The sequence below is a fragment of the Falco peregrinus genome, chromosome 2 (genome assembly GCF_023634155.1).
Source record: "Falco peregrinus isolate bFalPer1 chromosome 2, bFalPer1.pri, whole genome shotgun sequence".
NCBI classification, from domain to species: domain Eukaryota; kingdom Metazoa; phylum Chordata; class Aves; order Falconiformes; family Falconidae; genus Falco; species Falco peregrinus.
In genome coordinates this window covers 23,418,545-23,433,706 of record NC_073722.1, presented here as the reverse complement: position 1 = coordinate 23,433,706, position 15,162 = coordinate 23,418,545, and the positions used below count along the sequence as shown (strand labels likewise).

At 42.1% G+C, this 15,162-nt stretch overlaps 1 protein-coding gene across 15 annotated transcripts in view; it reads left to right on the top strand.

Moving 5' to 3' along the window:
- The window catches only part of WRN (WRN RecQ like helicase), a 47,255-nt gene extending 32,158 nt beyond the window's left edge, over positions 1-15,097 (top strand). For 10 of the 15 annotated variants that reach the window (XM_055798007.1, XM_055798008.1, XM_055798010.1 and 7 more), the window contains 13 exons: positions 1,128-1,298; positions 1,378-1,472; positions 3,006-3,081; positions 3,253-3,326; positions 4,920-5,001; positions 5,286-5,398; positions 6,280-6,394; positions 7,592-7,717; positions 9,479-9,641; positions 10,670-10,884; positions 12,351-12,422; positions 12,964-13,128; positions 14,769-15,097. In XM_055798007.1, the coding sequence (XP_055653982.1) occupies positions 1,128-1,298; positions 1,378-1,472; positions 3,006-3,081; positions 3,253-3,326; positions 4,920-5,001; positions 5,286-5,398; positions 6,280-6,394; positions 7,592-7,717; positions 9,479-9,641; positions 10,670-10,884; positions 12,351-12,422; positions 12,964-13,128; positions 14,769-14,891 (1,590 nt within the window). In that variant the 3' untranslated portion in view covers positions 14,892-15,097. Of the gene's footprint in view, positions 1-1,127; positions 1,299-1,377; positions 1,473-3,005; positions 3,082-3,252; positions 3,327-4,919; positions 5,002-5,285; positions 5,399-5,481; positions 5,563-6,197; positions 6,395-7,591; positions 7,718-9,478; positions 9,642-10,669; positions 10,885-12,350; positions 12,423-12,963; positions 13,129-14,768 lie in introns of those variants that run through there. The other 5 variants (XM_027794845.2, XM_027794847.2, XM_027794844.2 and 2 more) reach the window with 4 other exon arrangements.
- Positions 15,098-15,162: the final 65 nt, after the last annotated feature.

The window sequence follows — 15,162 nt, the reverse complement described above, 5'->3', positions numbered from 1 at the left end:
TTCCACCACCCCCTCCCATGGGATGTCCTTATCTAACCAGCATTGCAGATAGGTAGGTACACACAGACACTCCCTGGAGGATGTGATTAGTGTATATAATGCATGTGCGTATATATAAAAAAACTTGTTTGACCATGTAGTTTCCCCTCGGGGAAGAGGGATTCGGCAAGTGCAAATAATAAGGTCTGAAGCCTCCTTCCTGTTGATTTCATATGCTAGTAATAAATTAAAACTTTTTTCTGTCTGAGACACTTTTACCTGCTAATGCTTGATCCACTGTTACCTTCCTGTTTCAGAAAGGTTCTCCACTTTTCAGGCTTATGCCAAGATTTTCCCCTTTTGTTAAAGGGGCTTTAGCCCATTGACGTCCATTTGGACCCCAAGACTGGGGCGGGTGAGAACCCATCAGACAGGAGCTAATCAGCTTTTTTTAGTCTGAACCATTGGTAAGAGTTGAGTAAATCGGTGGCAGCTTGAAACAAAAAAAACTGTGTTGCAGTGAAGGCCAGGGGAGTAGAGCAGACATCCGTAGTGAGTTTGCTTCTGGCTTTGTACCTGTCCTGGGACTTAAACAGGGCTTGTTGATTTATTTTTACTTCTGTAGACTTTTTAAGAACGGAATGGGTAACTGCTGCTGTTGGAACTGATGCAGTGTAAGACTGAGCTGAACTGGTTGAATACAAACTGCACTAGATGACTTGCTTTGCTGTGGATGGCTGGGTTGTTCCTGTAACCCCCTTCATATACAAAGGGAGATGTTCTACCTGGTCTGTGATCTAAGCGTAGGTTTGTCTGGGGTCTTACTACAAAAGAAAATGGTAATCTTGTCACAACCTTGGCAGAAAGCAGTGGAGTAGATTAGGTTATAGAGATGAATCTGCTCTTCAGGTGGCGTGAAGGAGGCTTGTATTCTTACTGTTGAGGTGCTGTATGTGTCGTGGTTGCAATGGGTGTTATGTAAACTTGAAAAAATGTATTGGCTTGTGATTTTTCTGAAAAGTTCTTCTGTGGAAAAATGTTCTTGAGGACATCCTTCTCGCATCCCAGGTTTTTGGTTTACTGGCTGTGTTGGAAACTTTCTTCCACAGGGACTAGAGATGTCTAACTAATTCTTTTAAAAATTTCAGTTTTCTCAACGCTTGCCAGACAGATACCGAAAACACCCTCTCTTTGGTAGTGGAAAAGACTGGCCGGAGAACTGGTGGAAGTTGCTCTGCCAACAGCTGATAATGGAAGGATTCCTTAAAGAAGTATCTGGGCACAGCAAGTTTACAACCACATGTGTGCTTACCCAGAAGGTACTTTCTGGTGTGAAACTACCCATCAAAAGCTTCTCAGAGTAATCTATAGCCAAGCCATATGGTTTCTGTCTTACAGGGTAGAAATTGGCTGGTAAAGCCTGGATCTGCCTTAAATCCAAGTCTTATGTTACTGTCCAGTGAAGACTTTAATCTGCAGAGACCTCCTAGAAGGTAATTATAGTACATGTGTTCTCTTGAGCACTTTTTTTATTCTTTTAACATCCGATAAGTTTCAGAAGCCTGCTTCTGAAGATGGCTAGATTGGACAGGAGACTTCTGCACTTGATTTTTCTAGGCAAAGTTTTCCCTTAAGCAGTATCGTAATACCAAAAAAGTCAGTGGGGGTGCCTGGATAGACGTTTCTATTGACTGCTCATGTCAGAGGTAACATGTTGTCTAGTGCTCCTGAGAGTGCATGGCTTACAGCTTCAGTCTGACAGTGCCTCATCACGGAGGTCTTTAGTGGAGCTAATCAGATGGCTGAGTAAATAGGAAGGTTAGTGGGGAAATGTAGTTTAGAGAAACTACCAAAACTAGTCAGAAAGCATGTGTCTTCATCAGTGATTCTGGGTAGCCTGGAAGCGTGTTGTTGCAATGCATCCTCATGGAGAACATAATCAGCTAAAGGAAAGAAATGGTAGAAGGAAATCATCAAGATTCATGTTCTTTCTAATGTTTAAGAATTAAATGGTGAGGCTTTAAATAAAGCGGCTAATGACTTGTTTTCCCAATTATGCACTTGACCTACTTCATTAAAATTAAGCTGAGAATGAAACTGAAAAGCCTTTATTCTAACAAGAACTGATTCAACACAAGAATGTAATAGTCTTTGTAATTGTCTTTGTATTTCTTCCTGTGAAAACTGAACTATTTCAAGTCCTGATAAGTTTGTCTGCAAAGGTGGGGTGTTTTTTCAGTAGTGGTTGGGTATTTACCATCAGAGTATATAGCTCCAAGAAAATATCATGTTAAGTTTTGATTGTCATCTTTTTGCTGCTGGTTATACTTTATAAACAGCATTGTGTTGGTCTTCACAAACGTTTAATTCTTACCAGCCCTTCTGAGGTGAAAGATAATGAAGTGGAGGTTGCAAAGGCTTTGCTGTGACAGGAAATAATCTTAAAACAAAGCTCTTCGGTGCTGTCTTTAGGAAACTGTTCTGTTATCAAGATTGTCTTAGTGTTGCTAAATAAGTTAATTGGGTAATGTCAAAAGTACCAGTTTTCTTTTGCTTTCTTATGCTCTGCTGTTGTGGTGCTCTCGGGTACTGTCTACAGGTCTTCTAGAAGAAAAATGCTTATTATCAAACAGTAAGCAAAAGCTGTATGCTTAGTGCAAACCAGAAAGTGGGTACTAATCTGTTTTCTTCAGTAATGGAATTTTTAAAATGAAATCTTTCTCAAGTGTGTCCCAAATTCTGGGTTTGTCACCAAAATCTTTGTTTCTTCCATAAGACAAGATTCTTGTTAATTGTTAAAGTTTTAGTATTAACAGTCTTAGAGGTCCTCAGTGGTTTTTTGTAGAATGATGGTACTAACAGTTAAAAAAATAAATAATTAAGAACTTTTGATTTGCCAAAGAGATCCCTGTACAAAGTTCAAATCAGTTTGCTTGGCAGAATACTTTTTTCTTTCTCCAAGTGGCAGTGTTGCTGTACAAATGACTTGGTCTAATTTAATAAAACGAACTGTATCTTAATCACAGCAGTAGGCGTTTACCTATGCTCTCAACGCAGCGCTCCCCAGGCATGAAAGGAACAACGCAGTCGCCAGTCAAACAGGTCTGTATGAGTACAAACCCTCTTGTGCTTTGTTGTCTGTCCTTCCTCGTATCAAAAAAAAAAATAAATATTGCGAGTGTATCATGGTGTCACAAATGAGTATTTTGCTGCAAACAGCAGCTTCAGTGGAAGGACTGGTAAATCAGCATTTGTCTTGTTCTTTTTTTATAGATGTCTCTGTACGATATGTTTTCATCTGAGAGAAAAGTTAAAACTCCTCCAAGAAGCAATAACATGCTTAACAGGTACAGTGTTCTAAATGAAAACAGAATTACCAAACTTTGTGTTAATAGGGATACTGTTTGTAGGATGATCCTTAAAAACAGCATTCTCCTATATGAAGTGACAGTAAAAATCTTTAATATATTAAAAAAGAAAAAGTGCTTAAAACTTGCCATACATTGCATTATAGTTCAAAACATTGAACTGTTATAATATTCAACAGACGTAGGTAAATTTGGCAAGCTGTGTGTACTTGTAGTGTTGCAGGCAAAGTGAACTTTATTAATTGCTGAAGTGCAGACTTTCTCACTGGTGTTACTTCAAATCCAAATGTTGATTAAAATGGAGCAATAACAGATTTATATTGGATACTTACACTGGACTTGTGTTTTTTCGGTCTGTTTTCTATGTGATGGTTGAAACTGTAATGGATTTTAACCACACAGGAAATGGAGAATGGGTTTTTTCAAACTGTTTACAAATATAATTCAGGTTGAAAAGTGACAAAGCTGTGACTTGCTCTTAAAGCTGGTAGAACTGAATGTATGTGTAGTGCAGGGGCTATAAGCAAGCATGTAGGTTTCTACCTTTCTACACTAGTCTAGAGAAGACTGAGATCAAGCTGAGGCTCCCTCAGGTCAAAAGAAAGAAAACAAGATTCTGCAAAGAGCAGCCCAAGTAATTTGTTTTCCTGGCTTGTGTGGTGCTTCAGATTAAACCCACCTTGCATTTCTGAGCAGTTCGATTCCTCCTTCAGGCAAGCATCCTGATGCTGGCAGATAACAGGAGAATAAGATATGTCACTTCAGCTGAATAATCACCACTGTAGCTGTGTGAAGAAAAATTAGTTGAGGGACAGCTACAAACCAGAAAAAGTGTTATTTCACACCTTGCTTGGGAAAGGATGCTCTTACTCGAGCTTGTCTGTGAACAGATATTGCCATATAATCACAGCAGTCTAATTAGAGGTAGATATCCCTAAGTACATGAGCCCATGACTACATGAGTACATTAGCTACATGGTAGCTGTGGTGTGCTGTTTTCTAGGCAGACGTGTCTAGCAGTAATGTCAGCTAATTTTGCTTACAGCACAGCAGCTGTGTCCTTGTCACTGATGCTTTTGGAGTTATTAGCTCTTTTTGGCCAGGATTAATGTTATCAGTCTTGCGGAAAAATATGTAAGGTGTTTCTTGTGGGATGCTCTCAGAATAATGTCACGAATGGACATTATAAGGTGCTTATAAGAACATGTTTTTGTTAAAAATATGTGAATCTAGCTGTTGATAGGGATATTGGTGGGTTGGCTGGCTTGGGTTTTTTTACATAAAACTGCCACTTCATCTGCTTGAGCTTCATGCAGTAAGAGGCTATTTTTAAGTTATGGGACGAGACACGGAGGAATTCTGTTACACTAGGGATACTGCTGATTCTGCCCCAGCCAGCTCAAGTTCTGTAGGAGTGCAGTGCTAGCATGAGGTGGCAGACCACAGTCTGATGGTGCTGTCAGACCAGGCAAAGTAAGTTGTGCTGCTGCTTTTCCCACAGCCTTGTGCAAAGTCCCCAAATAAATCAGTGTAATGCAGGGCTTGTTTCACACATCTTTTATTTTTTATTAGTGTTGCAGAGCACTTCCCGGTGAAATCTTCTCCTCTGAAGCCCCCAGAACCTGTTGTTTCCTCCCGAGAAAAAGAACTAGAGGTAAGGTGTTTTTGGAAGAGGGAGGATATCAGTGAATTGTAGCCAACCTCCAGACCAAAGTTGTCCTGTGTTGGAGCAGTAAGCTTGGGCAGCTCATAATATTACAAAGATGTTTTGAATAGAAGTCCTAGGAGAGGATTTAACTGTCAGGATGGGTTAATGGATTGCAGTCTTTCTGTATATTAGTGTCAGAATGAGGGAAGTTGTAAGTTTTCCTCTCCTTAATTATACCTATGTGAGTGATTTAGAGCTGCTTCTTGAGAATTTGGCACTCTTCTTCACAGGCTGCTCTGTATGGCAAGTTGCTGACTGCTAGACAGAAGGTAGCTAATGAGAAGGTAATTCCTCCAGCTGTCTTGGCAACCAACAAGATCCTGGTGGAGATGGCCCGAATAAGGTAAAACGAGCATGTGTGCATGTTGTACAAACTGAGAAGGTTGCAAGCCAAGTCATGAATCCCCTTTCTGCTTTTGTTGAGAGATCATGCCTCATGGGTAGAGGAGAAGCTTTTTTCCTGAGGATCTTCATTTACTCTAATGCCCTTGTAAACCACTGACTGGTGTAAGTTAAAAAAGTTACTGACATCAGACTTGGTTCTTCGTTCTAGTGACTACTAAAAAAACCTGACAATGTTGCCTGACTTTGTATCCAAGCCTCCTATAAGGTTGGCCAGTCAGAGGAAGGTGTATGTTTTGTACTAATCCTTATCTTTCCATCTGCTTCCCTCCAATGTGTTTTAATCACTTTAGTGTGCCCTTACCCTGCTAAGGGTCAGCCACAGGTCAAGAGCTGTCCCTTACCTTGCATGGGTGGCTCTGTAGTATAAAATAACAAGCACGACTTAGTCTTACTCTCAGCAACTGAAAGGAGGGTGAAAAAATATTTTCTTGTTGTATGAGAGGGTATTGTAGGGCAGCTCAGTTGATAATGCATCTGAAGTGCCTTCCCCAGCTACTAAAAGCTATTAGACAATGTTACTTTTGGAATGTGTTGTGTTATGTTCTTCCATGGAAGAGCTCTGGGCTTACGTGCTCTTGGGAGGTAAAAGCGAATAAAGATGTGGTAAACAGATCTTCCAGAGCACTGAGTAGCAAACTTGAATGTTTCTGCTGTGGCCAAGCTTCATGATTCAGAATTTAGTTAGTTGAAGAGATGGTGAGGGTACAGTAATAACACTTTCAACTTTTGCCTAATAGATCTGTCATACACAGACACTTGGATGTTTCAAAGCACTGGCATAGGACATTTCCATGGCTTTTATTATTCATCCTAAACCAGGCCTACGAGTGTTCAGAATGTGAAGAGAATTGATGGTGTATCTGAAGCAAAATCCACCATGCTGATACCTCTCCTGGCTGAAATTAAGGACTTCTGCCAAGTAAATGGTTTGCAGGTATGATTTACTAAAGTGTCTGCTGCTTTGCAAGAGCCTTAAAGACATAACTTGGTTTGTGCTGTTGGGTTTCTCCTTCAGAGTTTGTCCTCATCACAGCTCTTCCATCCAGGCCTGGCAGGGAAACTTGCTAGCCTGAGATACAAGTAGACCTCCCAAATCTGAACGTGCTACTTGACAATGACATTGGGACCTGGCTGGTATTCCAGATTGTAGTGACCTTGAAAGTCCAGAACATCCTTGTAAAGGTCACCCATGTGGCCAAGCTGAGTGTCTGAGAGGTGCTGTATTATTGTGATCTGGTGCTGGAGGCCAAGGCTAGAATAATCATCATCCTTCAGCATCCTTCAGCATGGTTTGACTCAGACTTGGAGGGCAGGGCTTTGCTTCCTCGAAGTTTCTCCTTGGGAGACTGGCAGAAGAGCTTAGATTTCCAGCTGTTGGGAAATACTCCTATTGGTTCTCTTCCTGCAGTTGTTTCCTCTGTCTGAACCTCTCTTTGTAGAGTGGCTCCTCATCAGTCACTATGAGGAGAGACCCCACTAGGGAGGGGCCGTGGGAGCAGAGGATTAGAGGAACTATGGAGCAGTTCTGCTTTGAGGATCTTAATTTCTATGTAAATATACAGTTAAAGGGACTTATCTAGAAAGCAGGTAGAGGAGCAATACTGCTACTCTGTAATGCTTGAGAAGATTCTGTGGAGTCATCTTTCTGTGTCACAGAAAGCTATTATGATCTAGGAATGGGGACCAAAAGCATTCTTTGCTGCTGGCATTTTTGGGTTTTTTTTCAAGAAATCTGTGTTGAGCAAAGAGTTAAAAAAAATGGAGCAGTTTCCCATACTAAGCAGCAGACTGAATACCCCAGTTTCTTGTGACACAGTAGTCGTACATGTCATGAGCAACACTTAAGAAGTTGTATCAATACTGTTTTTCTGGGGTTTTTTTGCAAGTCCCTTGGACAATCCCATGCTTGCTTTATTAAGATAGGAGTAAGTGGTATCCATTTGGATTCCCTCTTTGCTTTGTTTTTTGGGGTTGTTTTTTTTGTGGAAAAGTGGACTTGGGGTCAAAACCAACCGTTGTAGATAAGAATGACTCCATTTATGTTACTCTTCCAGGTAACTTTGGATAATGGGAGAGTGATCCATTCTCTGTTACTGGGATATAATTCTTCTAAATCCTTTATCTCCCTTAGACCGACACATTTCCTATATCTGGATCTGAAGATCAGAAGAAAGCATCTCCCTGGAAGCATACTAGAGCCCTCTCCCCCTCAGAGCATGTCACATATATCCTGTTCCAAGAGAAAAATCTCTCTCTGGTAAGCTCTTCCCTGTGAAGGTCCTGTCCTCGTTGAAAATTAGCGGTGGGGATGCTTTGTCTAGAGGAGGGGGATTTGAAAATTCTTTTAAATCCTCTGCCCAGTACTGGGGCAGGGTTGCTTAAAAACACTGAGACCGGTATCTTTCCTGGCAAATGGTAGCTCGTTTAACTTAACTCTAAGAACCGGTGAAAGTACAAAACACTGGGCTTGCTGTGAGGTGGGATACAGTGAGATAAGGTACAGCTCCCTACTCGATACATTGCCCACACAGATTGGCAGGGCATCAGGCAGAACTGTTCAGTACTGTTACACAGCATGCTGTTCTGTAGCAGGTATTCTGTCTGTTTCTGTGTATCTTGTCACAGTAGTAAAGACACATAAGAAAAACTTCCTAATCCAGTAGCCTGCTGGAAAGGATGCTAAATGTGGGGCTGTATTTAGGCTTATCTTTAAGGTTAATAATCATTGGGCTAAATTCCACTAACTCTGTTCTTGGTTTAGAAAGCAAATTCCCATTCCTTAGCCTGTGCCATATCAATGTGTAAGACTTGCATGTCAAGAAACAAAGCTCAGGGGAAGATTCAATGCAAAACTAAAGTTGAAGTGCAAAGTATTAATGTGGTTTTCTAGTTCAGATTTTGGAAAGCTGTTTCCCTTTACAAACAGAAGTTGAGGAAAGTTACCTGCTATGTCTAAGTTGTTGAGGTGCTACAGGGCATGTGACTATACTGGCATCATGCCATGTGCCCTGTCAAGATGAGCCTTGTGAGCTGCTTCGATACAGTTTTATTTATTGCTTTTTAATCCTACAGTAGGAAACTGAAGTTGCTGTGAGTTTTTCTGTTGTCCCTCCCAAGAGTATAAGTAAACCTTGTCTAATAATCCCTAACTTCAAAGTGTACCTAAAGACTAATTAACAAGAAACAGTTGTATAATTATTAATGGGTAACTTGATGCTCTGTATCCACTAACCCTGATGATTATATGCACAATATGTGTATCGTCTGGGGAGAAACTGGTAGAAGCTTGAAACATCTTCTTTTGAGGAAGACAAGTAACCAGTTGGAAATAATCTCCTTGAAAAGTACAAGCTTAGGTAGAAAAAGTTTGAGATGTTTTTCTTGAACACAAATTTTTTAAGAGAAGAATTAATCTAACAGGTTTGAAAGTGAGGGGGATCTTGGTTTGGTATTGTATATCTTCTGCGTGTATGTCATGAATTATATGGGCCACTGGAAGGTCAGGTGCATCACAGCAGGAGACATCTGAAGCTTTGACACAGAAATCTCAAAAAGTAGGAGCTGGGTTGATACTTGGACTTAATTGTGAGGCGAGGGCATCTGTTTCCTTTGTGGTAGAAGTGGCTGGGATTCAGCTGCCACAGGGTGGAAAGTGGGTGGTGGCGAGTGTTGTGACACAGCGGATGGGAGCTATGAGCGGGCTGTAGCAAGCCTGTGAGCTGGCTGCACAGCAGCCTTCCCCTGTAGAACCTCTGTTCATCTGAAGTAAGCTCAAGTAGAGATGTTGCACTCGAGTTGAGAAGTAGTAGCCTCAAGAGAAAAAAAAAGTGCTCTTTACAAGATGGAAAATAAGAGATGAATACTAGGACTAATGAAGTGGTTTTGGAGCTTTGTCGCACTGCTGTGTGCCAGTCTCCCCTGATTGCTTTTTGAGCATAGGAGGTTGCCGCGTTTTGAGCTTGTGGTTGTATTTCAGACACTTCTGCCACCTCAATCCCTTCTGCCTTTGTTTCCCTAGAGGACTATAAGTGAAAGCAGATCTCTGCCTCTTTCTGAGGTTGGCACTCACCTGTTCCAGGCAATGAAAGCTGGCTACCCTGTCAACCTGGAGCAAGCAGGTTTGACTCCTGAAGTTCAACAGATCATTTCTGATGTTATCTGTAACCCTCCTATTGACTCAGGTGAGTATCACAGCCCTTACCTGAAGGTTCTCGTGACAGTGGCATACAGATGAAAGGAATAAAAACCTGACAGCTCAGTTGCCGCTTTAGGTAGAACCTGTCATTTCTGGAAGGGCTGTGGCAAGGCAGAATGTGGCAATGCCAGGGTCATTCCTTTCCTTTCAAGATTGCCTTGTAAAACAAGGCAATTGTGATTGATTAAAGAGCAAAAGAGGGTAGTCCTTTACAAATGCTTTCACTCAATTGTATGGCTGCTGAGAAAAGTCAGGCATCATTAACCCTGTATTTACTCAAGTGTTTTTGGAGAAAACCATCAGCCTGATGCAGTCTGCCTGTAAGTATGGGCATCTACAGAAAATATGCTGAATAAGAGCTGTAGCATTATCCCCAAGGTATCTTATCTGTAAGATACCTGTTTAGGATGAGGAGGCTAAGAACTACAGAAGTGTTCTTCCTCTTAACACTGTCATCTGGTGCCATGGGCTTGTTAAGGGGCTGCAGACAACCATGTCCTAGTGGTTCTGTTTGTTAGGCTGGCAGAGTTTGCTGACTTGCTAGCTTTGTTACTCTTGTCCTATTGCACATTAATGTGTCTTTTCAGCAGCAGTTACAGGCTCAAACCAGACTCTCAGATTGCTTTTGAGTGCCATGATAGAATGGAGAATTGACATGGCACTACATTTAAGAAAGCAGAGAGGCTTTTCAGCCTGAGCTAATGTAGCCTTCCTCTCAAGAGAAAATGGTTGATAGGACATACGAGTTGGAGGCAGGAGATTCTGATGTTCTACACTAAATCTGGGGACAATAAGTTTGTGTGAGCACAAATGAGGTGGGGATTTATCCCATGAGCTCATGATCTGCTTTCTTATGGGTCAAACCTACATGTGGTTTTTATTCTTTTCTGTGCCTTAATCTATCCTATATTATAATAAGGGATGACTGATAGGTTTTACAACAGAAGAAAACTGAGTAAGGGGCAAGAAGATTAAAAAAACAATTAATATTGTATTTATATCTTTTTTTCCAAGACACCACCAAAATTCAAGCAATTAGAAAACTTGTTCCTGCAAATATTGAACTGTATCTCATCAGGATGACTATTGAATTATTGGAGAAGCAGCACAGAATTAAGTCTCAGCATGGCTCAGGCATCAGAAGGATGTTGGTGTGGTCAGAAGGGTGCCAGGAAAAACCAGCAGCAGATCAAGCAAGCAGGGAAGATGCCTTGTTGGATAAAACAAAGGTTAGAAAAAAAAAAAAAGTATAAAACTGGTTTTGTGAAAAGAACGTTTCCTCTTCGTAGGAGTAGACTAAAAGCCTTTTTTTTTGTTGTTGTTGTCGCTGTTTCCAGTAGCGCTTGGTGTCTCATCTTCACGATCCGTCTTTCCCTCAGCTTTGACTAGGACTGCCTCCCTCTCCTGCTCTGAGCATTGCCCTCAGAGAACCAGAGGGTTCCCCTTGCAAAACATTTCTTGACTTAGGAAGAGGGCTGCCCCTGTGCAGCCTAGCTGTGATCTGTTAAACAGGTCACCTGAGCTGATCTGTTCCCATGTGGGTTGTCAACTCCTTTCTACCACAGCAAGTCCTGGAGATGCAGCCCAGGAAGATGAGGCACATAATGGTCCACTGCTGTAGACCATCACAACTGCAGCTTAATAGTGGCCTCTGAGAGGAGGGATGAATGCTTTCTGCTGCTGTCCAGCCCTTCTGGATGTGGATGCAAAAGGTCCTGTGTAAAATCCTGGATTTATAGTAGCTGGGGTAGTGGGGGAAAAAGGTGAATATTCCAAGTTCTCGCCAGTATGGAAGCCTTTGGTAAGCTGGATCCTTCATAGCCACAAAGTCTGTTCTGCCCTTGCCTTGCTTCTCTGCATTGGTACCTGATCACCAACCTGATGTGAGAAAAGTGATTCTCTTCCTCTGCAGAAAGCTCTAAGATAGTAGGAAAGCTGAGAGTGTGAAAAAGCCACAGGTAATGCCTACTAGAAATGTCTCAGTCTTTCATGGCTTCCTCTCTTGCTTGAAACTGCTGGGTGTAGCTGTGATAAAAAAGTGTCATGCCATAAGTCTGACTCATTGAGGAGAAATTTCAGGAAATAAGGAGCTCTTTGTTGCTCTTTGAGAAAGGACAGGCTAGTGTTCTGAGCCCTCAGCTGGCCTTGGTGTGTCCCAAGTCCCAGTTCAGCACCTTGTACAAAAGGCCACCCTGCACTGAGTAGCTCCTGGGGGAAATTCCAAACTCTACAGACTTTTGCTGCCTGTGCTAGGATTTCATGTCTGTTCCTTACAGGGCTTGTGGTTGATTTCTTGAACTCTGGCTCACACAACTTCTCAAACCTTGCCATTTCGCCAGCTTGATTGTTTCTTGTATCCCTGAGTGCTGTTTTTTCCTACTATATCTGTATCTGAGCCTTCTCTTTCCTGAAGTTGACTTTTTGGCAGTCCAATTGTTTGAGTTCTAATTACACTTTCTTTTCTGCTACTGTTAGCTGCTGGAGCTAGTAACAGGAATGACATGCTATTAGAAATCAAATTTATATTATACAAATGAGTAGGCTGCAAATCCACAAGCTAATCCAAATAGTCTTTATTTACTTCTCCTTCAGAAGATACCCTGGTTCTAATAATTCCCTGTAGGAAACAGCTTTTAAATCTGCTAATGAATGTTCTTGCATTTTTAACAACCTTACATTACCGCTACTTTTACAGGGTAATTTGATCAATGCGACATTGAAGGAAGGAGCTGAGAAAACCCATCTGCAAGCAGTGCCTTTGGCTTCGGTAAACAGATGTTCTTACTGTAATAAAGCATGCAGTAGACTTGCCATTAGCTATGCTCTTGGTAACACAGAGATATGTACTTGATCCAAAAATCTCAGCTTGGCTGTTGCAACCTATGACCAGCAGGCATTATATAGAGATTAGAAGTTAATATATGTGCCCACTGTGCCATTTCAAACTGGCACCTTTGCTGTAAAAACACATTTGAAAACACAGCACTTCTGAGTCAGAAGCATGTATTTCAAGTTCTCAGAGCCACCAGGATGGAGAAAGTATTCTTCACTTAAAAAAAAAAAAAAGACACCACAAAAAAGCCCAAGTTCCGGTTCCCTTGTGTTTGAAATGGATGTGTTTCACTTGCTCAAATTTTATTGTGGTGAAATGGGTAAGAAATGGCTAGTGATCTCATTAAGCATAGGTGTTGCAACTCTGTTTATAATTACTCATTCACTTCTACAAAAAAAACCCCTCCAAAATGCAGCCTTTGCATCAAATCTGGTTTGCACAGACTTAAGCTTTAATGCTGTGATACATGTAATAGCCTGCTTCCTCACTGTCCTATGGGAAGGCTGCGCAGCACATGGATGACAGCCAGCCGGGTAGCAGCGGGGCAACAGGCAGCCCAAAGCCCATCACTCTGGCCTCCAGTCATCAGCCTGCCCTCAGTCCTGTTGAGGAGGAACTGTTTTCTGACTCTCAGCCAAAGGTGAGTGTCTGTAACTGTGCCAGGAGCAGAGCCCAGACCTGATGTTTTGGGTGTTGATCTTTAACAAACCAAAATCCAACTTCCTATCTGGGTTCTTTACTATGCCTAAAACCTTGGCCTGGATTGCCAGGCAACTTTTCTTGTTAATATCCTTGATGTAGTGACAGCATGGTGCTTGTGTTGCCCTTGCTAAGCCTGGATCTACCACTTTCACAGCATCAGCCTGCTACAGAATTTTTTTTTTTCTCCAGTACATCTTGTCAGCCCCCTAGTGGAGATGCTTCCAGCACTTTGAGAGGCGCTTGGCTCCCTGTCCTCTTTCAGGTTGTGTGAAGTTGTATGCTGACCACATTAAGGATTTTTGCACTGGTGTTTATATAAACACAAGTTGTATGAGCAAAAATACAGTGTTTTTTCTAAAGGGAGCTTGTCTCACTCTGACCAGCACTACTTGCTGTACAACTTGCTTCACTTTGAAGCTGGGGTGTTGATGCAAGTGCAAAACAATGCAGACAAATCATTATTCATGGTCTGGTCAGCGTTAAGTAGTATAATTCCTCAATAGCACAGTAGCTATCTTACCTGAAACACTAAACACATTATGTCATAATCTTTTTGGTTGCTGGCAATAGCCTCAGAGAACTTTCAGAACATAATTTTGAAGTAAAGCCCCTTTTTTGTGACACCAGAACAAAGCAGGATCAGTATAATGGTCCCTGCACCCTTCCTGCTTTGCCCAAGCTTGGGCTGGGAGCTCTGGAATTGTGTGCATACCTTTTGATGCAAGCGCTGAAGCAACCTCTCTCCTGGCTATAGATCTCTTCTCCTGATGTGTTTCCCAAAGGCAGCTTGCCAGCAGTCTGTTCATCTCTAGATGAACATTTTGATAGAGATTGGTTCTTCTGTTATTTAAAAACCAGTAGCTGAAGGATGAGCAGAAACCCACTTGTCTCCTAGCTGTAAGCTCTTACAGGAATTCATGGCTTAGTGTGGCCATGGCATCTCTTCCACCACAGAGCAAGAGATGAACCCAAAGTTCAGGGGGAGCGCTGTTATGTTCAGACTCGTAGGGGAATGTAAACCTTGAGTGAGTCCTGCAGAAGATGCCTTGCCCAGTTGCTGACAGGCACCCACAGCTGTGTTTGGAGGTTTCAGTTTGTTTTGGTTTTGTGGGTTTTTTGGGTTTTTTTTCCTCAAGTAGTAATTGCAGGGAGGTACCAGGTACTGCTGATATTTCATCGGTTTGGGGCATCCACTTTGATCCCCTGCCTTGGGCTGTATTCTTTCACAGGTCACACACTGAGGAGCTGGGCTGCTTTTATTTGTCTTGACAGTTTGGGGTTGGCTGGTGGATTTTTTTTTTTTTTCACAGACAATTCCTGAAGGCCAGTATAATACCTAGAGGTGTGCCAGCATGCTGCTTTGCAGGTCAAATGTTTCCCACCCTTCGTTCTTCCCACTGCTGTAGCTTAACTCAGTCTCTCAATTACTTGAAGAAGGTGTTGCATTTAAGGGAGTTGTAAGCCTTCTGCTAATAATGTAGACAGTTTGACTCCTGATAAGTATGACTGTGGGAAGCAGAACTGTATAAAGTAGCCAGCCTCTAACTCTGTACTTTTTTTCATGTTTTCTTCTTCCAGAGCTCACATCCGCCTTTTAAGAGGAAGGTACCGGCATGGTTTGGAAGCTCAGCGGCAGAGGTTCCACCTGTCACCCAGACCAAGAAAGCCAGAGCGGACACCAGAAAAGGGATTTTTAGTTGAATATAGAACTGAGTATTATTTCTTTACCTTACCTCCCTCTATAAAGAGTGTTTTCGGTACAGAGCACTACTTCCCGCCTGTACCTTGCCTGTGCGCTTTACCTTTCCTTCCTGCTACTGCCTCCTCTCTTACCTTCCGCGTGAGAGGGACGTTTATGCTTTTCACTGTGTGAAATTTGTTGTTATTATAAATAAATAAATAAACAAGCCGCCCCCTCTCGGTGTCGCCGCGGGTTGACAGGCCGGCGCGTCGCCACGGCAACGCCGATCCC